This window comes from Mesoplodon bidens, assembly GCF_964165515.1.
Source record: "Mesoplodon bidens genome assembly, chromosome: 10".
In the NCBI taxonomy this organism is placed as follows: Eukaryota; Metazoa; Chordata; class Mammalia; order Artiodactyla; family Ziphiidae; genus Mesoplodon; species Mesoplodon bidens.
The window spans coordinates 7,301,876-7,327,170 of NC_138172.1; the positions used below are offsets into that span (position 1 = coordinate 7,301,876).

At 49.4% G+C, this 25,295-nt stretch overlaps 1 protein-coding gene across 1 annotated transcript; it reads left to right on the top strand.

Moving 5' to 3' along the window:
* Positions 1-17,976: 17,976 nt before the first annotated feature.
* GHRL (ghrelin and obestatin prepropeptide) lies at positions 17,977-23,470 on the top strand. The gene is made up of 4 exons (XM_081245768.1): positions 17,977-19,336; positions 19,844-19,979; positions 20,200-20,316; positions 23,209-23,470. The coding sequence occupies exons 1-4, from the start codon at positions 19,293-19,295 to the stop codon at positions 23,419-23,421; spliced, it is 510 nt and encodes a 169-aa protein (XP_081101894.1). The 5' UTR covers positions 17,977-19,292; the 3' UTR covers positions 23,422-23,470.
* Positions 23,471-25,295: the final 1,825 nt, after the last annotated feature.

Sequence of the window (25,295 nt, forward strand, 5' to 3'; positions counted from 1 at the left end):
TGACACACACACCCCAATGTTCATTGCAGCACTATTTACAATAGCCAAGACATGGAAGCAACCTAAATGCCCATCGAGAGATGAATGGATAAAGAAGATGTGGTGCATATATACAATGGAATATTACTCAACCATAAAAAGGAATGAAATTGGGTCATTTGTAGAGACGTGGATGGATCTAGAGACTGTCCTTATTTTGAACATTAGTAAGTAGACAAAAAATTATGTATTTTTCTTGCCTTTCATGTACAAACTGTATCAAGGTGATGAAATAATTGCTGAAGGAAAAAATGCTAATGTAGAAAGGAACAATAGAAAAAGAATCAGGTTTAGGTAGGGGGTTGTTGTAGACTAAGAGAGTGTTTTATATGTTAAAGTTACACACTGAAGATTTTAAGGCTGAAATTACATGATTGCTGAGATTTGCTTTTAGAATATTACTCCCAAAGGAAAAAGAGTATGAGGGATAAATACACGAAGATGCTAATAAATGTTGAAACTGATGATGAATGCTTGTGGAGACTCATTGTATTACTCTCTCTACTTTCATTGTAAGTTTGAAATTTTCCAGAATAAGAAATTCAAACATACATGGAGAGAGAGTTTATCTTACATATGGCCAAATTTTCTGCTGGAAACATTATTTTATAATCAGAAAGGAAGTGCCTGAGATACTTGTTCAGTATCTGAGAAATACAGATTCTCACACCCCACTACAGACTTACTGGATCAGAATCCAAAGATGAGACATAAAAAAGACTGCTTTCTTACCGCTTCCCCTATGAATCCACTGCAGCCCAGCACAGGCCTACACCCAGTGGTTGAGATTAGATGACCCTACAGGCCTCACCCTGAGATCCTAGGGCTCTTAGCCATCCCTAGACTGCGCCACCTGTACCTCTGAGAACAGTCTCAGCACAGTGGTTTGGCGGGGGTGCGGGGAGTCAAGCTACAGAGTGTGGAGGGGCCAGTATCCATAAGGAACAGGATACAGGGACAGGAAATTCTGCCTGGACACGGTAGCATGAGGGCAAGAAGGCATCAACACACCATTCCAGGATTAGAGAGACCTGGGCATATTTTAACGCTGAGGGCAAAAGCTCTTGGAGAGAAAGACTGAAGATAGGAGACCAATACTGGGGGCTCCAGCCCCACGATGGCAGGAGAACAGGGAAGCCTCTCTCCCACTGAGAGGGGCTGGGTTTGGAGCAGGAGGGATGAGAGAGCACTGGGCTAAGGATTGGAAGTTGTAAGAGTGACACCCGTGATGATCTAGAGCTCATCCAGTGCAGTAGCCGTGAGCCACAAGTAGCTGCTGAGCACTGGAAATGTGTCTGGTCTGAACTGAAACGTGCTGTGAAAATATAATACACAATGGATTTGGAAAATTCAGTAAAAAGAAAACCAGTGCCAAATATCTAAATCATTTATAACACTGAATACATGTCAAATTGATAGTATTTTGAGTATATTACAGAACATTATTAAAATTAATTTTATGTTTCTTTTTACATTTTGTAATGGGACTCCTAAGGAATTTCTAATGGCATGACTGGCATGATACTTCTAGCGATCGATGCTGTTCTACAAGTTATGGAAGCCACAACAGGGAGAGAAAAATAAGCCCCGCCCAAGAGCCCTATCTATCTCAAAAAAATGAAACCTGTTTCTGTTACCCCAGAATCTGCCTCATTCACACCAAGGTTTGGCCAAATTCATGAAAAAACTCCTTGCTCAGCCAACTACTTAACAGCAGAAACAGAACTCACACTGGACAGTGTACACAGTTTGTTCTCAGACACCACTGACATATAGCAAGTAATTCAGTGATGATGCGTCCTTCTCTGTGGATGAAGCTGGGCCCTCAAGGCCCTGCCGTGGGAAGGAAACCACCAACCAGCAAGCAATCCAGAGGAAGGTTCAGAGAAGGAGACAGACGGACAGACTGGCCTTGGCGTTCATTATCCATACTAAAACGAGGGGAAACATGTGCTGGGGCAAGTGGATCCTCCCCACCACGAGCCACGCAGTCCTCCTCAAAGGCCTCTGGGCTCAGGTCTGCGTGCATCCCCACCCCAGCCTGCACCCCGTCCACAGCTGGAGATGGGCAGCGAGGTACTTTCTGGGTGCCGCCTCCCCCTCCCTCAGTGGCTCCGGCATCCTTCCTTCCTCCCCCAACCAGCCTCCACCCTGCGCGATGTGCTTCTGCTCCGGAAGGGAACGCAGCAGCCGGCGTGGGTGTTTGCCTGCGGGGTGTTATCTAAGATCAACACTGGCAGCTCCTGTCTCCAGGGCCGGGACTGAAGAGGCCTCACATCTCAGTGGCGCCTGGTCACCATAGTCTGTTTGGGGTTTTGGGGGCGGGGGGGACCACACTCTGAAAAAGCTGCAGGCCTTCTCTAGCATCTCCCTACCTGCTCCACCTACAGCCCATCTGAACCCCGAGGCCAAGAGGCATCGGCTCAGGTGGCCTGCAAGGGCAAAGGCCTCCAGGTAACACGCTTACACTCTGCTGGGACTGCGGGAGGATTCCGGCCCCCCACCCAGTGCACAGCTGGTGAGAAGTTTTCCAGCAGGAGGTACTCAGTCCCCACATTCTACTCAGGGACCCAGTCCAGCCCCTCCCGGGCACCCACTGTCCCTAGAGTCTCCACAAGGGTCCAGTGCCCCCTGACGACCATCTCAGTCAGGCGGTCATCGGATGACCAGCGTTCTGCTGGCTCCCCTGCCCCATCCCATCGTGCTCAGGAGCCTGGCTAGGCGTCCGGGCACTGCCACTGAGGGCTGCGTGGCTTTGGGGAAAGTGTGATCCTTCTGGCATTCAGGTTTTCTCCCCGTGAAAAAAGGGTGCAGCCTCCCAGGTCTTTAAGGTCGTGTCCTGTCACTCCTCTGCTCAAGAGCCTTCAGTGGCCTCCCTCTTCCAGATCAAGCCCAAACTCCTTGGGCCCCCAGCTTGCAAACTGTGCTTATCCCAACCCCGCAGCTCCTTCTAGGCCTTTTCTTACGACCCGCCCCACTGCCACGCTCCTCCGAGCACCCAGCCTTCTCACTGGGGCCACAAGCAGTCTGCACCCACGCCTGCTGTTCCCCTCCGCTCCTGCCCCTCTGCCTGCAGCGGTGCCCTCCCTTCAAAGGCCTGCTCCACTCCCGCCGCCTGCATCATGGAGCCCTTCCTGCCCTCCCAGCCCAAGCCCAGCCACAAGGGAGCTCCTCCTCTGAAACGCTAGAACGTCTACACAGACAACTCACCGAGCCCTTAGGAGTCACCACCTGGGCATCCTGTGGGATGAGCCGCTGCGGGCACGTAAGGAATCCCCCACGTGGTTGATGCACTCTTCGTCCGCGAACATCTGACGTGGCAAAGGCTGGCCAGGGTACAAAAAACAGTTGTCACCTGCATGGTACTTGACAGGTTATAAAGGATCTCACACCCATCACCTCAGTTAATCCTCAAGACCCTCTGAGAGGCAGCCGTGAGCAGGGGAACGCTCAGTGATCTGCATAAGGCCAATCTGTGTGTGGTCACCTGTGGCAGCACCAGGTCCCGGCTCTCCTGCCCCCAGGGCACTCCGCTCCCTCTCAGAACCTGGCTGGGCGAGGGGAGACAGGCCCGCACATTAAGAAAGACCAAGCTGAGCAGAGCCATCACCACCACCCAGAAGACAGGACTGGAGTCCAGCCCTGTTGGAGATGGTCCCTGCCCTGCTCCCCGGCAGTTTCCTCATCTGAAAAATGGGGCTTCTCTCAGGGAGGTGTGTGAGTTCCAAGAGCGGGCTGCCATGAGCTCGAGGATCCCGCAAGCCAAAAAAAAGAAATGCATGACCACACACCTGACTACCTGACCGCGCAGTGGCGTAGCTCACCGAGCCCTTGCTCTGAAAGCATCTGCCTCTAAGTGGTAATCACATTTTGAAAGGCATTATCCCCACTAGAGGAATCTAAGGTATTGGAGAGCAGGTGCACTACGTGGGTGGAGGGAGAGAGGAAGCAGAAGTCCGCCTCCAGTGAGCCAGCCATTCGCTCTGATGCAGAGACCCACACGCAGGCCTGGAGCTGAGGCACGTCCCAGCTCTAAAGCTTAGTAGGGGTGCAACGCTGATCATTACTAGCCAGGCCCACCGCCCTCTTTTCAACACCCAGCGGAGGTACCAAGACTCAAACATGGTCCAAGGGCCCAAGAAACCAGCTCCCGACCTGCTGGAGAAGCAGCCAGACGGGGCTCCGGGGAGGATGGGGGCCAGGCCCTGGGGGGAATGCTGGTCACCTGATGCTCGCCCACAAAGACAAGGCCTTACTCCTTTCTCAAGGGACACACAAGCCTTCTCTCCCACTTGCCTAGGTCATTCACTCCAGAAACAGAGGTTAAGCACCCACTCTGGTCAGGCTCTCTCACCTGACCCAGGCAGCAAGGTGGGGTGGAAAGCTGAGGCCTTCAAACTCACACCTGAATCTGAACACCAGCTGTCTGGTCTAGCCCATGACACTGAACTTCTCAGGCTCCTCCCATGTAAAACACCCACCCCCTTAGTCACTGTCAAGACTGAACACAGTGTCTGACGTGAGGACACCTACACATAGTAGACATTCAATTAGCCTGAGAGCCACCATTTACACCATTCTTGCTGTGCACCAGGCACTGTTCTAAGAGACCTTAGACCGAGAAGGACAAATACCATATGATATAAGTTCATTTTCACAAAAAAACCCCTTAAGCAGGACAAAACTGATATTCACATAAATTAAGTGACTTCCCAAGGTCACACAGCAAACACGTTTCCCACTCAACCCGAGCTGTGGGTACAGGCCCCCACTCCCCCATGTTCTACAGCTTCCCAACCAATGTCACCCCACTGCACTGCTTCCTGAGGTACAGGGATTACATCTGTTTCTGTTTTTGTATTTTCCTTCGTAATACAGGAAAGAAAGAAACAGACACAAAGATCTAGGGAAAAAAACTTATGATTACGAAATAAACAAGCTGGGGAGAAGAAGAGAACAAGATGTTGGGATGAACATCTACACACTAATATATATAAAATAAATAATCAACAAGGAAATACTCTATAGCACAGCCCACTGTAATAACAACCTATATGAGAAAAGAATCCAAAAAACAATAGATTATATGTATGTGTATAAATGAATAATGTTGCTGTACCCCTAACACAAAGACAATGTTAAACATCAACTATACTCCTATACAAAATAAAAGTTTAATTGTAAAAATATAGTCCGCACTGGGCTACCCTGGGGGCACAGTGGTTGAGAGTCCGCCTGCCGATGCAGGGGACACGGGTTCGTGCCCCGGTCCGGGAAGATCCCACGTGCCGCAGAGCGGCTGGGTCCATGAGCCATGGCCGCTGAGCCTGCGCGTCCGGAGCCTGTGCCCCGCAACGGGAGAGGCCACAGCAGTGAGAGGACCCGTACCGCAAAAAAAAATAAAAAAAATAACACCTACTCTAATAAGTGTCCTGGGGTAGGTCATCGAATGAGAATTCAAAACCTGGCAAACTTAACAACAAACCAATTTTAAGAGTTAAATTTTAATCACCTTTACAAAAAAAAAAAAAAAGAAAGAATGTAAGAAAAAAGCATATGAAAAGATGCTCCAAATTACTTCTACTTAGAGAAAAGCAAATCAAAACTACAACCAGGTACGACCTCGCAGGAGTCAGAATGACCGTTAATCAAAAACTCTACAAACGGGCTTCCCTGGTGGCACAGTGGTTGACAGTCCGCCTGCCGATGCAGGGGACACGGGTTCGTGCCCCGGTCTGGGAAGATCCCACATGCCGCGGAGTGGCTGGGTTCGTGAGCCATGGCCGCTGAGCCTTGCACGTCCGGAGCCTGTGCTCCGCAACGGGGGAGGCCACAACAGTGAGAGGCCCGCGCACCGCCAAAAAAAAAAAAAAAACTCTACAAACAATAAATAACGGAGAGAGAGTGCAGAAAAGGGAACCGTCCAGTGCTACTGATGGTAAAGTGCATTGCTAACAGCCACCGTGGAGAACAGTGCACAGGTTCCTTAACTACAAATACAGCTACCATACAATCCATAAATCGCACTACCGGGGTTACATGCAAAGGAAATCATAACTGGAAAAGACACTTCAGCCCAACATTCACTGCATCACTGTTTACAACACCCAAGGCTCGCAAGCAACCGAAATGTCCATCGACCGATGAATGGATGAAGAAGACGTGGTTAAGTAGATACATGAGAATGCTACTCAGCCTTCGCAAAGAATGAAATAATTCCATTTGCAGCAATGTGGATGGACCTAGAGGTGATCATATTAAGAGACCTTAGACCGAGAAGGACAAATACCATATGATATCACTTATAGGTAGAATCCAAAACTTGATACAATTGAACTAGTTTACAAAACAGAGAGAGACTCACAGACCTAGAAAACAAGCTTAGGGTTACTAAATTGGAAAGGTGGGGGAGATAAATGAGGAGGTTGGGATTAACGTATAATCACTACTATTCATAAAACGCATAATTAAGAAGGAAATATTGTAGAGCACAGAGGATTCTACTCAACACTCTGTCATAACCTACATGGGAAAAGAATCCGAGTGGGTACACATGTATGTATATCTATACTGGATCACGTTGCTCTACATCTCAAACAACACTGAAAATCGACTATACTTTAAAATGAAATAAAAATTAAATTAAAAAAAAGAAAAACTGCCTAATAAAGTCCCCTCAGGCCATGGCAGGTTAGGGTACAATCACATCCCTGGAGCCTAAGAAGTCTGGGTCCCGAGGCTGCCCTCTCGTGGGGCTGACAGTTTAGAGCACGGAGTATGCAGAGCATGGTTCTGGTCCTAAGCGACTCTGAACCAAGGATCACCTTTCCCCAGAGGCCCTGGGACATGACCTGAAGCAGCAGTCGCAGCGGTAGCTGGGATTTGCTGAGGCCTGAGTGAAGCAGCACAGAAAACCTGTGTAGGCGCATACCCACGACTTACCGATGAGGAAACTGGCAAGAAGGTCAGGAGCTGCCCTGGGCCGTCCACCGCCACGTGCCAGAGGCAGCGTTGGCATCCTAATCCGTCTCAGCTCAGAAATCGGAACTCCCAAGGCTGGAACCCGGGACCTGGTGCTGGGGCTCCTCAGCCGTAATCAAGGAGTGGAGCTCACGCCAGGCCTGTATGTGCGCACACACAGATGAAAGGTCAGGCCGCCCACTGCAGGAGGTGGTGTGCACAGATAAATGTGGACCCCTCTTCTGCCTGTTCTTTGTCCATTTTTCAGCAGCAGAATCCCTGTTGTGAAATAAATCTTTCATCATAACATATAAAATTGGAAAAAGTGGAACTACATTGGTTCAAGTGAGTGAGGACAGAGGGGCCTGGCCCACAAGGCCTCCGGAGGCATTCCGCAGAATCCTAGCCTTCACAGAACAACAGGAGAATTGCTGCTCCTTCCCTTCCGTTATTCAGATGCGAAAAGAAAGGCCAAGGAAGCACCTTTGCTCGGGCTTCGCAATGGACACAAATTACACTGAATTCTAGTTAGCTCTACATATCTGCCTTCCTTAACAAGCGCTGTGCTCCCGAGGGCAGGCCTGGTCCTCCTTACAGTGCCACATACAAATGAATAATGAGAAGGGACTGGTCGCATGTCACACACTGGGTTACTGATAGCTTATTGGACTCCTGGCCATAGGCTGTATTTATAGCTTACACCATCCGTTCGAATAATCTGGAAGTAAATGAAATGACCACTGTCAGCAGTTTATGCTTAGGGTGATGATAACACGTTAGCCATTCCTGGGGTAAGGGAAATACCTCCGATTTCTTACAACAAAACCAGCCAACCAAGTGCAATGCCATGTTGAGTGTCCATCTTCAGGGCAGTTGCCAAGCCCAAATGAGAGGAATGTCAGGGTAATTTAAAAGATATACAGAGAATTCTAGTTAGGGCGAGATGGCAGTAGCAGCCACACTGATTTTCAATCCTTTCACAAAAGCAAAGCACCTGGGATAGCAAAAGAAACCCCCGGATGACATTAAGGTAGCTCCTCAAACTCTGAAACATCAAGGAGTAGGGCCAAACCAGGCATAAGGGGGAGATTTCCACTTCCACACATGAAGGATTCACAGCTCCAAGAGCTTCCCTCAAGCCATTAACAACTAGGAAAACACAAAATCCATGAAACAACTGCTTTCCGATGTAGGACAACAGGCAGTGTTTGCAAGAAGAGGAAACAGTGGGCGTGGGAGGGGAGCCCCACAACTGCCCCAGCTTCTTCCTAGAGAGAGTTCCCAGGACAGGGCACGGAAACAGGATCCAGAGCGGCCTCACTGAGTGTACAAGACAGATGAGAGTTCAGAAAGGCAAAGGTGGCCTTTACACAGCAGAGTACTAGAGAAGAGGGAGCTGCTCAGAGATAGCCAGCTCCTCGGATCTGCAGGAGGGTCTCCTAGACTTTTGACCAAGTACTAACCTGCTTAGGGGAAGGGTGAAACTCTCGTGACCGAAAAGCAGTAGGCCAAACAATTCCTGGAACTCAACAGAGGGCGAGTAGTTCACGTTCCCAAGAAGCAGAGTGCAACAGCTTCACGATACAGAGGGCATCGGGTCGAGTCCTAAGAAAGATCATGCGTCAATGGTGTATCTTCAATCAGGTCTACAGTAAAGGCTGCTCTGGACCTTAAAAGCAAGCCTTGAAAGAATCAAACTGATCCACCAATAATTTCACTTTCTGTCAGAACAAAGCCCAACACTCTTTAAAGGAATAACAAGGAAATTCAGCATATGACAGCATAAAATTTACAACGTGGGCTTCCCTGGTGGCGCAGTGGTTGAGAGTCCGCCTGCCGATGCAGGGGACACGGGTTCATGCCCCGGTCCGGGAAGATCCCACATGCCGTGGAGCGGCTGGGCCCATGAGCCATGGCCGCTGAGCTGCGCCCTGGAGCCTGTGCTCCGCAACGGGAGAGGCTACAGCAGTGAGAGGCCTGCGTACCGCCAAAAAAAAAAAAAAAAAAAGAATGTAAAGGAAAATGAACATAAGAAAAATGGGAGATATAAGAAACTTTAAATGGAGTCTCTAGAAATGAACAATTCAATATCTGAAGTGAAAAATACACTGGATGGGAGTAACAGCACATTAGACACTGCCATAGGAACAATCAGTACATCTGAAGACGGCAACAGAAACTATGCAAACTAAAGCACAGGGAGAAAAGCAGACAAGCCAAAACAAACACAAGCAACTGTGACTACAGTATTAAGTAGTCTAAAATATGTGTAAGTTGGATTCCAAAGGAGACAGAAAAAAATGTTTAGAGAAACAGTCCAATTTTCTAGGCTGGATTTGAACTATAACCCTACAGATTCTAGGAAATTAAAAAACCCCAAGCAGAAGAAAACACACATATACACACACAGTAAGACTGAAATTTTTTTTTAAATTATATAAGCAGCCAGAAAAAAAAAAGACATATTACATACACAGGAAAAAATATAAGAATGACAACCAACTTCTCATTAGAAATTATACACATCAGACTTCCCTGGTGAAGCAGTGCTTAAGAATCTGCCTGCCAATGCAGGGGACACACATTCAAGACCTGGTCCGCGGAGATCCCACATGCCGTGGAACAGCAAAGCCTGTGCGCCACAGCTTATCCTGAGCTCTAGAGCCCATAAGACACAACTGCTGAAGCCTGCAGGCCCAGAGCCCATGCTCCACAACAAGAGAAGCCATTGCAGTGAGAAGCCCATGCACGGCAACAAACAGTAGCCCCGGCTCACCACAACTAGAGAAAGCCTGCTCAGAGCAACGAAGACCCAATGCAGCCAAAAATAATAAATAAATAAAATAAATAAATTTATTTTAAAAACTGATTCTAGAACAAGAAATTTCAGATAAAGTAGACTTTAGAACAAGGAATACTTATAAGGGATAAAGAGGGGCATAATAAGAAAAGGGTCAATTCATCAAGAAGGCAACAATCCTAAATATGTACACACTTAAAATAGAGCTACAAAATATGTGAAACAAAAACTCACAGAACTGAAGTCTGTTTACAATTCCAGTTGGAGATCTCAACACTCATCTTCCAGTAGTAGAAAAAATAGGACCCTAAAAAACAGTAAAGTTACAGAATACATAAACAAACCTATCAATCAATTTGACCTAACAGGCACTCATAGAACATTCTACCCAGCAACACTTAAACGCATTCAAGTACATCTGGAACACTCATCAAGACACACTAATTTCTGGACCCTAAAACAAACTTTAACAAATCTAACAGAATTTAAATTATCTAGAACATATTCTCAGACTATAATGGAAGTAACCTAGAAATCAATAATAGAATACTTGGAAAACCCTCAAATATTTGGAAATTTAAGCAGTATATCTAAATTACTCATGGGTCAAAGGAAAAAAATCACAATAAAAATAGTTACCTATAGAGTAAAGAAGGAACAGAATGAAGGGGAAAGGAAGGGAAGATAATAGTCTCTGCATGTACCTTGTCTTATACCATTGACTTGGGAACCACGTAATGTTTAATCATTAAGAAATAAAGGGGAGGGCTTCCCTGGTGGCGCAGTGGTTGAGAGTCCGCCTGCCGATGCAGGGGACACGGGTTCGTGCCCCGGTCTGGGAGGATCTCACATGCCGCGGGGCGGCTGGGCCCGTGAGCCATGGCCGTTGAGCCTGTGCGTCCGGAGCCTGTGCTCCACAACGGGGAGAGGCCACAACAGTGAGAGGCCTGCGTACCGCAAAAAAAAAAAAAAAAAAAAAAAAAAAAAAAAAAAAAAAAAGAAACAAAGGGGAAAAAATGCCTAAAATCTGAAAAAACAATTGGATGTAATCTTAGTTATATATCAAGCCCATGGCATAACCACACAGAGAAAACATTTAACTCATTTGACTGTATATTCCTAAGACTGCGGTTAGTAGTTTTATGGTTTGTAGTGATTGTTGTAGTCTTATTTTGAAAGTATTATGTTGATACTGTAAAATACAGCAAGATAGAGGGCATTTTGTTAATGTAATTAGAAAACAACATTTTTAAGATAAAGGAAGGAATTTAAGTATAAAACCCAAGAACTGCAAGCACAGCCACCGTAAGTTTTACTTGGAAATAACAGTATGAATTCATGACCTATGTTTCTCCTTCTAAAAACTATGTTTTTCTCATCTATGCACTGAAAACACCTAGAAGCAATACTAGTAGTCAGAATCCAGATTCTGTTCTTTAAAAACTATTTCCCACTAAAAGAAACCAACACTTCTTAGAGAAATGGCAAAATAAAGTCAGAAGCAGGAAGGACACACACAAGATGAGGCCAGGATTTCTTAATGAGACAGAAAGAAAATAAACTATTAAAAACGATAGGGTTGGGCCTCCCTGGTGGCGCAGTGGTTGAGAGTCCGCCTGCCGATGCAGGGGATACGGGTTCGTGCCCCGGTCTGGGAGGATCCCATATGCCGCGGAGCGGCTGGGCCCGTGAGCCATGGCCGCTGGGCCTGCGCATCCGGAGCCTGTGCTCCGCAACGGGAGAGGCCACAACAGTGAGAGGCCCGCATACCGCAAAAAGAAAAAAAAAAAAACAAAAAACGATAGGGTTGTGTCAAAAGCACACAGGAATAAACTCATCAAATATGGAAGCATCAAAAAGAAAATGACTATAATGAATTGAAACACTTATATTTTAAGAAAAAAATCCATAAGATTGGTTCAGGTTGGCGGAGTAGAAGGACGTGAGCTCACTCCCTGTTGGGAGAGCACCGGAATCGCAACTAACTGCTGAACAATCATGGACAGGAAGACGCTGAAACTCACCAAAAAAGATACCCCAGGGCTTCCCTGGTGGCGCAGTGGTTGACAGTCCGCCTGCCATGCAGGGAACTCGGGTTTGTGCCCCAGTCCGGGAAGAACCCACATGCCACGGAGCGGCTAGGCCTGTGAGCCATGGCCACTGAGCCTGCGTGTCCGGAGCCTGTGCTCCTCAGCAGGAGAGGCCACAAGAGTGAGAGGCCAGCGTACCGCAAAAAAAAAAAAAAAAAATCCAACAAACAAAAGTCCAGGACCAGATGGCTTCACAGGTGAATTCTATAAAACATTTAGAGAGGAGCTAACACCCATCCTTCTCAAACTCTTCCAAAAAATTGCAGAGGAAGGAACCCTCCCAAACTCATTCTATGAGGCCACCATCACCCTGATACCAAAACCAGACAAAGATACTACAAAAAAAGAAAATTACAGGGCTTCCCTGGTGGCGCAGTGGTTGAGAGTCCGCCTGCCGATGCAGGGGACGCGGGTTCGTGCCCCGGTCTGGGAGGATCCCACATGCCGTGGAGCGGCTGGGCCCGTGAGCCATGGCCACTGAGCCTGCGCGTCCGGAGCCTGTGCTCCGCAATGGGAGGGGCCACAACAGTGAGAGGCCCGCGTACCGCAAAAAAAAAAAAAAAAAAAAGAAAATTACAGACCAATATCACTGATGAATATACATGCAAAAATCCTCAACAAAATACTAGCAAACATAATCCAACAACACATTAAAAGGGTCATACGCCATGATCAACTGGGATTTATCCCAGGGATGAAAGGATTCTTCAATATACGCAAATCAATCAATGTGATACACCATATTAACATACTGAAGAATAAAAACCATATGATCATTTCAAAGGATGCAGAAAAAGCTTTTGAAAAATTCAACACCCATTTATGGTAAAAACTCCAGAAAGTGGGCACAGAGGTACCTACCTTAACATAATAAAGCCCATCTACGACAAACCCACAGTAAACATCATTCTCAATGGTGAAAAACTGAAAGCATTTCCTCTAAGATCAGGAACAAGACAATGATGTCCACTCTCACCACTGTTATTCAGCATAGTTTTGGAAGTCCTAGCCATGGAAATCAGAGAAGAAAAAGAAATAAAAGGAATACAAACTGGAAAAGAGGTAAAACCGTCACTGTCTGCAGATGACATGATACTATCTATACATACAGAATCTTAAAGATGCCACCAGAAAACTACTAGAGCTAATCAATGAATTTGGTAAAGTTGCAGGATACAAAAGTAATGCACAGAAATCTCTTGCATTCCTAGACACGAGCAATGCAAGATCAGAAAAAGAAATTAAGGAAACAATCCCATTCGTCACTGCAACAAAAAGAATAAAATACCTAGGAATAAACCTACCTAAGGAGGTAAAAGACCTGTACTCAGAAAACTGTAAGACACTGATGAAAGAAATCAAAGATGACACAAACAGATGGACAGGTATACCATGTTCTTGGATTGGAAGAATCAATACTGTGAAAACTACTATACTACCCAAAGCAATCTACAGATTCAATGCAATCCCTTTCAAATTACCAGCGGCATTTTTTTTTTTTTTTTTTTTTTTACAGAACTAGAACAAAAAATCTTAAAATTTGTATGGAGACACAAAAAACCCTGAATAGCCAAAGCAATCTTAAGGGAAAAAAACGGAGCTGGAGGAATCAGACTCCCTGACTTCAGACTATACTACAAAGCCAGAGTAATCAAGACAATACGGTACTGGCACAAGAACAGAAATACAGATCAATGAAACAGGATAGAAAGCCCAGAGATAAACCACGCAGCTATGGTCAACTAATCTATGACAAAGGAGGCAAGGATATACAATGGAGAAAAGACAGTCTCTTCAATAAGTGGTGCTGGGCAAACTGGACAGCTACATGTAAAAGAATGAAATCAGAACACTCCCTAACACCATACACAAAAATAAACTCAAAATGGATTACAGACCTAAATATAAGACCGGGCACCATAAAACTCTTAGAGGAAAACATAGGAAGAACACTCTTTGACATAAATCACAGCAAGATCTTTTTTGATCCACCTCCTAGAGTAATGGAAATAAAACCAAAAATAAACAAATGGGACCTAATGAAACTTCAAAGATTTTGCAAAGCAAAGGAAAGTACAAACAAGACCAAAAGACAACCCTCAGAATGGGAGAAAATATTTGCAAACAAACCAGCGGACAAAGGATTAATCTCGAAAATATATAAACAGCTCATGCAGCTCAATATTAAAAAAAACAAACAACCCAGTCAAAAAATGGGCAGAAGACCTCAATAGACATTTCTCCATAGAAGACAGACAGATGGCCAAGAAGCACATGAAAAGCTGCTCAACATCACTAATTATTAGAGAAATGCAAATGAAAACTACAATGAGGTATCACATCACACCAGTTAGAATGGGCATCATCAGAAAGTCTACTAACAACAAATGCTGGAGAGGGTGTGGACAAAAGGGAACCCTCTTGCACTGCTGGTGTGAATCTAAATTGATACAGCCACTATGGAGAACAGTATGGAGGGTCCTTAGAAAACTAAAAATACAATTACCATATGACCCAGCAATCCCACTCCTGGGCATATAACCAGAGAAAACCGTAATTCAAAATGACACACACACCCCAATGTTCATTGCAGCACTATTTACAATAGCCAAGACATGGAAGCAACCTAAATGCCCATCGAGAGATGAATGGATAAAGAAGATGTGGTGCATATATACAATGGAATATTACTCAACCATAAAAAGGAATGAAATTGGGTCATTTGTAGAGACGTGGATGGATCTAGAGACTGTCCTTATTTTGAACATTAGTAAGTAGACAAAAAATTATGTATTTTTCTTGCCTTTCATGTACAAACTGTATCAAGGTGATGAAATAATTGCTGAAGGAAAAAATGCTAATGTAGAAAGGAACAATAGAAAAAGAATCAGGTTTAGGTAGGGGGTTGTTGTAGACTAAGAGAGTGTTTTATATGTTAAAGTTACACACTGAAGATTTTAAGGCTGAAATTACATGATTGCTGAGATTTGCTTTTAGAATATTACTCCCAAAGGAAAAAGAGTATGAGGGATAAATACACGAAGATGCTAATAAATGTTGAAACTGATGATGAATGCTTGTGGAGACTCATTGTATTACTCTCTCTACTTTCATTGTAAGTTTGAAATTTTCCAGAATAAGAAGTTCAAACATACATGGAGAGAGAGTTTATCTTACATATGGCCAAATTTTCTGCTGGAAACATTATTTTATAATCAGAAAGGAAGTGCCTGAGATACTTGTTCAGTATCTGAGAAATACAGATTCTCACACCCCACTACAGACTTACTGGATCAGAATCCAAAGATGAGACATAAAAAAGATTGCTTTCTTACCGCTTCCCCTATGAATCCACTGCAGCCCAGCACAGGCCTACACCCAGTGGTTGAGATTAGATGACCCTACAGGCCTCACCCTGAGATCCTAGGGCTCTTAGCCATCCCTAGACTGCGCCACCTGTACCTCTGAGAACAGTCTCAGCACAGTGGTTTGGCGGGGGTGCGGGGAGTCAAGCTACAGAGTGTGGAGGGGCCAGTATCCATAAGGAACAGGATACAGGGACAGGAAATTCTGCCTGGACACGGTAGCATGAGGGCAAGAAGGCATCAACACACCATTCCAGGATTAGAGAGACCTGGGCATATTTTAACGCTGAGGGCAAAAGCTCTTGGAGAGAAAGACTGAAGATAGGAGACCAATACTGGGGGCTCCAGCCCCACGATGGCAGGAGAACAGGGAAGCCTCTCTCCCACTGAGAGGGGCTGGGTTTGGAGCAGGAGGGATGAGAGAGCACTGGGCTAAGGATTGGAAGTTGTAAGAGTGACACCCGTGATGATCTAGAGCTCATCCAGTGCAGTAGCCGTGAGCCACAAGTAGCTGCTGAGCACTGGAAATGTGTCTGGTCTGAACTGAAACGTGCTGTGAAAATATAATACACAATGGATTTGGAAAATTCAGTAAAAAGAAAACCAGTGCCAAATATCTAAATCATTTATAACACTGATTACATGTCAAATTGATAGTATTTTGAATATATTACAGTATATTATTAAAATTGATTTTATCGGGGCTTCCCTGGTGGCGCAGTGGTTGAGAGTCGGCCTGCCGATGCAGGGGACACGTGTTCGTGCCCTGGTCCGGGGGGATCCCACATGCCGCGGAGCGGCTGGGCCCGTGAGCCACGGCCGCTGAGCCTCGTGTCCGGAGCCTGTGCTCCGCAACGGGAGAGGACACAACAATGAGAGGCCCGCGTACCACACACACGCAAAAAAAACAGTCATCAAGAAAATTGATATTATCTGTTTCTTTTTGCATTTTGTAATGGGACTCCTAAGGAATTTTTTATTGCATGACTGGCATGATACTTATAGCGATCGATGCTGTTCTACAAGTTATGGAAGCCACAACAGGGAGAGAAAAATAAGCCCCGCCCAAGAGCCCTATCTATCTCAAAAAATGAAACCTGTTTCTGTTACCCCAGAATCTGCCTCATTCACACCAAGGTTTGGCCAAATTCATGAAAAAACTCCTTGCTCAGCCAACTACTTAACAGCAGAAACAGAATGACACTGGACAGTGTACACAGTTTGTTCTCAGACACCACTGACATATAGCAAGTAATTCAGTGATGATGCGTCCTTCTCTGTGGATGAAGCTGGGCCCTCAAGGCCCTGCTTTGGGAAGGAAGCCTTCAACCAGCAAGCAATCCAGAGGAAGGTTCAGAGAAGGAGACAGACGGACAGACTGGCCTCGGCGTTCATTATCCATACTAAAACGAGGGGAAGCACGTGCTGGGGCAAGTCGGTCCTCCCCACCACGAGCCACGCAGTCCTCCTCAAAGGCCTCTGGGCTCAGGTCTGCGTGCGTCCCCACCCCAGCCTGCACCCCGTCCACAGCTGGAGATGGGCAGCGAGGTACTTTCTGGGTGCCGCCTCCCCCTCCCTCAGTGGCTCCGGCATCCTTCCTTCCTCCCCCAACCAGCCTCCGCCCTGCGCGATGTGCTTCTGCTCCGGAAGGGAACGCAGCAGCCGGCGTGGGTGTTTGCCTGCGGGGTGTTATCTAAGATCAACACTGGCAGCTCCTGTCTCCAGGGCCAGGACTGAAGAGGCCTCACATCTCAGTGGCGCCTGGTCACCATAGTCTGTTTGGGGTTTTGGGGGCGGGGGTCAGGGGGAGCCACGCTCTGAAAAAGCTGCAGGCCTTCTCTAGCATCTCCCTACCTGCTCCACCTTCAGCCCTTCTGAGCCCCACGGCCAAGAGGCATCAGCTCAGGTGGCCCCCAAGGGCGAAGGCCTCCAGGTGACACGCTTACACTCTGCTGGGACTGCGGGAGGATTCCGGCCCCCCACCCCCCCCGCAAGTGCACTGCTGGTGAGAAGTTTTCCAGCAGGAGGTACTCAGTCCCCACATTCTACTGAGGGACCCAGTTCAGCCCCTCCCGGGCACCCACTGTCCCTAGAGTCTCCACAAGGGTCCAGTGCCCCCTGACGACCATCTCAGTCAGGCGGTCATCGGATGACCAGCGTTCTGCTGGCTCCCCTGCCCCATCCCGTCGTGCTCAGGAGCCTGGCTAGGCGTCCGGGCACTGCCACTGAGGGCTGCGTGGCTTTGGGGAAAGTGTGATCCTTCTGGCATTCAGGTTTTCTCCCCGTGAAAAAAGGGTGCAGCCTCCCAGGTCTTTAAGGTCGTGTCCTGTCACTCCTCTGCTCAAGAGCCTTCAGTGGCCTCCCTCTTCCAGATCAAGCCCAAACTCCTTGGGCCCCCAGCTTGCAAACTGTGCTTATCCCAACCCCGCAGCTCCTTCTAGGCCTTTCCTTACGACCCGCCCCACTGCCACGCTCCTCCGAGCACCCAGCCTTCTCACTGGGGCCACAAGCAGTCTGCACCCACGCCTGCTGTTCCCCTCCGCTCCTGCCCCTCTGCCTGCAGCGGTGCCCTCCCTTCAAAGGCCTGCTCCACTCCCGCCGCCTGCATCATGGAGCCCTTCCTGCCCTCCCAGCCCGAGCCCAGCCACAAGGGAGCTCCTCCTCTGAAACGCTAGAACGTCTACACAGACAACTCACCGAGCCCTTAGGAGTCACCACCTGGGCATCCTGTGGGATGAGCCGCTGCGGGCACGTAAGGAATCCCCCACGTGGTTGATGCACTCTTCGTCCGCGAACATCTGACGTGGCAAAGGCTGGCCAGGGTACAAAAAACAGTTGTCACCTGCATGGTACTTGACAGGTTATAAAGGATCTCACACCCATCACCTCAGTTAATCCTCAAGACCCTCTGAGAGGCAGCCGTGAGCAGGGGAACGCTCAGTGATCTGCATAAGGCCAATCTGTGTGTGGTCACCTGTGGCAGCACCAGGTCCCGGCTCTCCTGCCCCCAGGGCACTCCGCTCCCTCTCAGAACCTGGCTGGGCGATGGGAGACAGGCCCGCACATTAAGAAAGACCAAGCTGAGCAGAGCCATCACCACCACCCAGAAGACAGGATTGGACACTTGCCCCTTATTGTTGCCCTCAGTGTGTATTGGGCTGATTGCATCCCTGAGGGTCCCCTTTACACACTCGTCCACCCCCTGTATTTCTTGGGAATTGAAACTACAGCAGCTATAGACTCAGGTTTGATTGTTTTTTGCAAGGTGGAGCATGTGATTCTAGCAAGAGTTACAGAAAAGTAAGACTTTTCTTATTTGCTTGTTTCTTATTACCAAATGAACATTCAACCTAAGTACTAAATATAATTGCAAAGAAGAAAAAATTCAATAGCATATGTCCTTCCAGATAGTTGGCTGTCTATATTTGTTGTATTTTTCTGTCTTGTATTTTTTCCATAAAATGGGATCATACTACACATTTAAAAAAAAAAAAAAAGGACTGGAGTTCAGCCCCTGTTGGAGACGGTCCCTGCCCTGCTCCCCTGCAGTTTCCTCATCTGAAAAATGGGGCTTCCCTCGGGGACGTGTGAGAGTTCCATGAGCCAGCATCCCATGTGCTCGGGGCCTGTGGGAGCCAGAGCAGCCTCCCTCATGGAGAGCAGCGAGCGCAGGGGCAGGACAAGCTCCTGAGTTCAACTGAGGATACCTCGTTCTACCCCGGAAGGAAGGGAGCGGCAGAAGGGCCAGTAAGCCAAGGCCGCAGAGCAGCAAAGCCAGACCAGACCCAGGGCCACTCTCCTCCCTCCCGCCTAAACCAGGGCCAGGCACGCTTGCGGAGAGGAGCAGCAGATGGCCACCTCACGTGGCTGTCCCAGGCCACCCAGCCATCTCTCAGGGCGTTTGCCCACCGCTGTTGATTTCTACCCTGAGGACAACGTGCGCATTTTTAGTTCCCAAGGAATGTCAATCAGCCCCCGGATACTGGGCTGCCCTGAGGTGGGGCTGCTGGTTTAAAACAAACACAGGCTGCCTATATAATGACCAGACGGCCACCAGGCACCACCTCCACCAGGAATCCCAGGTAGGCACCCTGGCGACTCTCTTGTGTGTGGGCGGGTCTGCTTATGGGTTAATTCACCTCCACTACCGGGCATCCGCAGGCCCATCTGAACTCAGGGAGGTCGCACGACCTGGGGCAGCCTGGTTGCTCAGAGCTGGGCTTGGGAGCCGCCCCAGTGCCCCCATGTCTCCTGGGACCTTGCCAGTTCAGCTTCCTCAAACATGCTTGAGAAACTTGGCACAAGGTCCTCGGAGCCTGGGATAAAGGACATGGGGAGTCCCACTGCCAAGCATCCCGCCCCCAGATGAACAGCCTTGGAAAAGAGCACACACATCCTTCCATAGCTCCTACCTGGGGGAGGCGGGCAGAGGGCGCTAAGAGCCGCTCTACTCAGCAATCATGGCCCCAGGTACAGGGCAGAGCCCTTCAGCCTGTCTGCTGGGCTCAGAGGCACAGGGAGGGAAGCGGGGGGGAAAAGAGGGGATGGAATGGGAGGCGCATGCTGCCCAGAGACGCTCTCTCTTCCAGGCCCATCTGTCCCCAGCCAGCCGAGGTCATGCCCTCCCCAGGGACCGTCTGCAGCCTGCTGCTCTTCAGTGTGCTCTGGGTGGACTTGGCCATGGCGGGCTCCAGCTTCCTGAGCCCCGAACACCAGAAAGTGCAGGTGAGACGTCCCCCTGCGAGCCCTGCGTTCTGACTGGGGAATCTCATTGCAGTCCTGCCATGAGCTGCGTGACCTGGGCAGTGGCTCACCCTCTCTGCGCTTCAGCCTTCTTCTCCCAGAGCACAAAGCACTCTGGTTTTGACCGTGGGCCCACACCTCACTCTGCTTCTGCAAGGACAGGGGGGCTTAGGGCCCTAAGGAGAATACCTCCTCTTTCCAGCAGAGAAAGGAATCCAAGAAGCCGTCAGCCAAACTGAAGCCCCGGGCCCTGGAAGGCTGGCTTGACACAGAAGTCAGCAGTCAGGCGGAAGGCGCAGGGGACGAGCTGGAAATCCAGGTGGGTCCCTCTGCAGTTTTATGCTTTCAGCAGCGGAGGGGGTGGGGCGGGGGAGGGCGTGGAGAGGCGGCCATCCACAGGGACTCACCAGCCACTCAAGGAATATTAAATAGAACAAAAACAGTGGACTCTGCACCACTAGGCCCTGGTGAGATCGGCTTTGCCGATCAACAGGCAAACGTCTAAGCAACTTTGCTGTACTAGGATGAGCCTCAAGCAGAGGGGAGAGGGGGCGCCAGCAGACGCCAGGTGATCTCAGAGGGGAGCCAGCAAATAGACACTCGGGAAGAAAGAGCTGGTCACAGACTGGAGGCGTTTCCTGCAGAAAACTTTCTGATTGACTTAGGGGCCCCTCAGACCTTACCTTATCCGATCTTAACAGGCGGCGGCCTGGACAGGTGAGCGACGAGCCCAGCTCTCACCAAACCCCACCTGTAGATGAGGATGGGGCTCATCAGGCTTGCTTGAGCTTTGATGAATAGTTCATGGGGCAGGGGAGCCGTTTAGAGAGAAACGGAGGACTAGGAGAGAGAAAGCATGAAGGCGTTTTAGTTACCCCTGTCGAGCAGCTGCGGTCTGGGGAATGGCTCTGACAAGAGTTTAGGTAAGGACAGATACCCGCACGCAGGGAAACCAGAATCCCCGTAACTACTGTTAGTAACTGCGGTCTCCCTTTCCGGCTGCTTTACCCCCCTGCTTCGCATTTAACCTCTACAACCACCTGTGAGGTCAGTGGGGCTGGTTTCTGTGCCCTCATTTAGAGATGAGGAACCGAGGTTCAGCCAAGGGAGCTCACTGGGCCGAGGGGCCACAGCCTGCATGGGGAAGAGGTGGGACCCACAGTCCAGGGGACTCCAATCCCCAAGCCCTGTGTCCCCATCACAGGTCTGGCAGAGAGCGAGCAGGTGGCCCAGGAAGTCTCCTCTGCCCTGTCTCGGCCTCCCTCCACCTACCCCCAGCCTCTCCTCCCCTCGGGGGTCCAATCCCCAGCCCTCGCCCTCTGACCCTCGCCAGGCGCCTCCTCGGCCACGTGTGAGACCCCACCCGCCATGTTCCCACTCATCAGCCTGCAAATCCTTAGACTAAAACCAGGGAACTTTCCCGGTGAGAGTGCCAGGTCCAGTGGGGCCAGAGACGCCCTATGTTAGCCCAGGCGGGGAAGAGGTTCCAGTGGCTGGACTCACGGCTGGATGTTTCCAGTTTCCACAGAGCAAACGGCAGGCCCTGCCTCCACTAGAACCAGGAGTCTGAAATGTCAGAGATGGTGAGACGCCAGAGGCAGGTGGGAGGCCTGTGACACAGGCCGCAGAGCTCGGGCTGTGCCCCCCGAACCCCTCCAGGGCTGGGGTCCCACCTCAGTCATCCCAGGCCCCTACACTCCCTCCAAAAGTTTTCCTGAAATCAATCAAGTTTCACAGCTGGAAGCTTTCAAGACCAAGTTCCACCCATCCCCCACTGACCACATGAGACACTAAGGAGCCTTTTCAAGTCGCTGGAAGCCGCTCCCCTATCCAACAGCCGCTGTGCCTCCCGTCAGTTGCCCGTCACCGGTTCCAGGGTGCAAACCAGCCCAGCTGGTCCCCAGCTTCGTGCTCGTGGTGCTGCAAAGTCGGCTGGGGTCATCCAACCACCCGCAACAGCCACAAGGGTGGAGAGGAAATGAATATTTACTGAAGGGAAGGAACAAAGGGGCCTCGGTTCCCCCCAAATCACTCATATCATCTCCACCCGCTCTACCTTCACAGTGAAGAGGGGCAGGTAAATTTTAAAAAGGGGACCAACAGATATCTGTTGTTTTAATAACATCTCTGAGCATCTCAGAGCATCTCTGCTCATCTGTGAAATGGGAGCAACAGTGGCTCCTGCCCAGAGGGAAAGGGGCTCAGCCTGGGCCTGACCAGGGCAAGGGCTGCACGCAGGGTAGGGCAGCGGCTCTGGGGCTCAAAGAGGCTCTAGGGCTGGTGGACTCAGGCCTGCAGTCTGGCCCTTGCCTCCACCTCCCTCTGTGGCCCCAGGCAAGTCGGGGCCTCAGCTCCTTCATCTGAAAAATGCGGCTGACATGTCCTGTCTGGAGGGCAAGGAGGCAGGAGGACCAAGGACCGAGGGCTCCCTTTCAGCCCCAAGATCCCTGCATCAACTCATCCAGGATCTCACTGACCAACAGGGCCAGGAACCCAGGCAGTTTACTGGATGAACGGAGCTAAAGATAGTCTCCGCTCCCCAGGTGAGAAACGATGATGTGGCCGAAAACAGAGCTCCTTCCTATTCACCCAAAACTGAGCTCCAGTAAATCATCTTATAGGCTGCCGAGAAAATAGGGGAAATGGGGTGCTCTCCCTTTAGAAGGGACGAGATGGAGGCACAGAAAGAAGAACAAACTTGACTCAGAGCATCATTCTAGGGAAAGGTCAGCTTCCTGTCCAACTTCGTACAAAACAAGGAGAGGCCTTTGCAAATGAGAGGAAGACCACCTGGGAAGGGAGGAAGGTGGGGGGCAGAGACCGTTCCCCAGGCTAGTGCTGTGTACACCAGGGAGAACCCTGCTCCCCAGATCACCCTGCCAGGGCCTGAAGCTCTACCACTGGCCATTCAACCTTATGTCTTCCTAAGCTGCAACGAGTGGGGAAACTTGATCTAGGGGACTTCACAGCTTTTATCAGTAACCTTCTCAGAGGTAAGGAAAGAGGGTACAAGGTAAGCCTCCTAAAGATGGTGCGGACAGTAAGACTAGGCCTGGGCAGGAGAGTAACCTGGCTGAGCTGTCCCCTCAGTGGTGCCTGCTGGACCCCAGGCCCCCTCTCTCCCTCTCCTGAGAGCCCAGGGCCTCCACTGGGATGGGGGCGGGGCAGGCACGGGAGGGTGTGACCTCTGACAATTCCTGGGTCCTCCTAGTTCAGCGCCCCCTTTGACGTTGGGATCAAGTTGTCAGGGGCTCAGTCCCACCAGCACGGCCAGACCCTGGGGAAGTTTCTTCAGGACGTCCTTGGGGAAGACGCCAGCGGTAAGTCCTTTCTCCAGTTTCCTCGGAGTCCCAATGTGAGTCCGCCTATGGGTGACAAAACAGAAGTTTTCTTCCCCATCTTCGCCTCTCAAAAGAGCTTCTAATTCCTCTTTCCCAAACACAGCCATCCCTCAGTACCTGCGGGGGATTGGTTCCAGGGCCCCCAGCTTTTAGGGGATGTGCCCAAATCACACGGTCCATATTCTGAGGCCAGCACTCCCCCCATTACAACACACCACCTCCGTCACCTTGTGGAAGAAAAGCCAACTTTGACGGCACTGGCAGAATGGCGGACACAGCACTACTTTTTCGGTGGTTTTGTGTGTTTTTTTTTTTTTTTTGGCTGTACTGCACGGTGTTCGGGATCTTAGTTCCCTAACCAGGGATCGAACCCGTGCCCCCCGCAGTGGAAGCATGGAGTCTTAACCACTGGACCACCAGGGAAGTCCCAGACACAGCACTTTGACTTGACCTCTTGCTTTTCAGAAACCCCAGCCCACAAGTGACCAGCCCTGAGTCTAGCCACCTCTCCGTTTTCCCACCCTCAGAGGCACTCACCTGGCTTCCAGAACGCTTCCGAGACCACCCGCAGCTCTGAGGGGTACCAGCCTAGGAGGTGAATAAATGCTCAAACTGGATGGTGATGGTTCAAAATGTTTATTTCACGAAAGAGGAAAAGTTCACATTTCACTGAAAAACACCCCCTGCCCCATTCTTGGTCTATGGTCAAAGGGAAGAGAAAAGAAGAACATGTAGCAACGAGGTGTCAATGCTTAGAAAACCAAATTAGACCCATTTCTACAAGCAGATAAGGCTACTGGGGGAATGGAGGTAGGGGAGAGGAGGTGGACAGAAAGGGGGAAGGAGGGGCGAGACAGAGGAGAAAAACGAGAAGACAAAGTTCCTTTAAATATCAGAGCTTCCTGATGCAAAGTTGCACTGAGAGCTTATTAACAACCAGCAAGGCCTGTGTGGACAGGAAAACTTCAGGTGACACTATCAGAGCCAATAGCCATTGCACTGAGATCCATGGGCAGAAAAGGATGCTGGGAATGTGAGAGCCTGAGTTTGAAGTTGGACTGAGTGGGCCGCTAACAATGGCTAGAGCCACTGCTGGACACGGCTGACCTAACTCCTCCTCCTTCCTCCTCGTCCACTGAAAAGACCTAGCACAGCAGACACCACCTCATGTGGCCAAGGCTGGCCATTACCTTGATTTGGGACACCAGGTTGATGTCCAAAAACACTCCCAACTCCAGCTCACAGCTGAAGTGAGCCTTGGTCCTTAAGTTCCACAACTGAATTCCAGTGAAGACCCAGTCTTCCTGGGAGGAATGTCACTTACCAGTCACTTGCTCTTTGGTATAAACACGTGAACTGACTTGAGAGCTAGTGACGATGGATGCGTGATCACAAGGGAAGGAGCACCGCCCAACCCGACAGGTGCGCACCCATCGGAAACACGCAGGATGCCCCTCTGCGAAGCTGGGGTAACATCCATATTCTGGAGAAACCTCTGTCACAAAGGGCTCCCTCTAGGAGCCAAGTATCTTCTCGAGTGAAATTCTGGCCACCTGGCACTCAAGGCACAGCCCTACAGCACTAACCACTGATCACACTAAGTGGGCATCCCGAAACACCACCACCATGCCTCACACCATGTGTGAGGAGCCACACATGGTCCATGGAATGTCACATGATCAGAGACCCGCTTAGAAATGCAGTCTCAGGCCCCGCCCTGCCCTAGTAGATCAGGATCTGCATTTTAAAAAGACCCCCAGGCGCATATATGAAGTGGCTTAGAGGCCACGGGGTCCTATTCAGGCAGCAGAGCCAGGTTGGCCCACCTGGCTTAGAGCAGGTGTGGACTCTTATATAACTTAAGAAAATGCAGACTTGGCCACGGGGCCCTCAACAAAACTGAGAGCACATGAAAAAGCTGTCCTGTTCCCTCTTTCACTTATCTCCCCCGCCAACT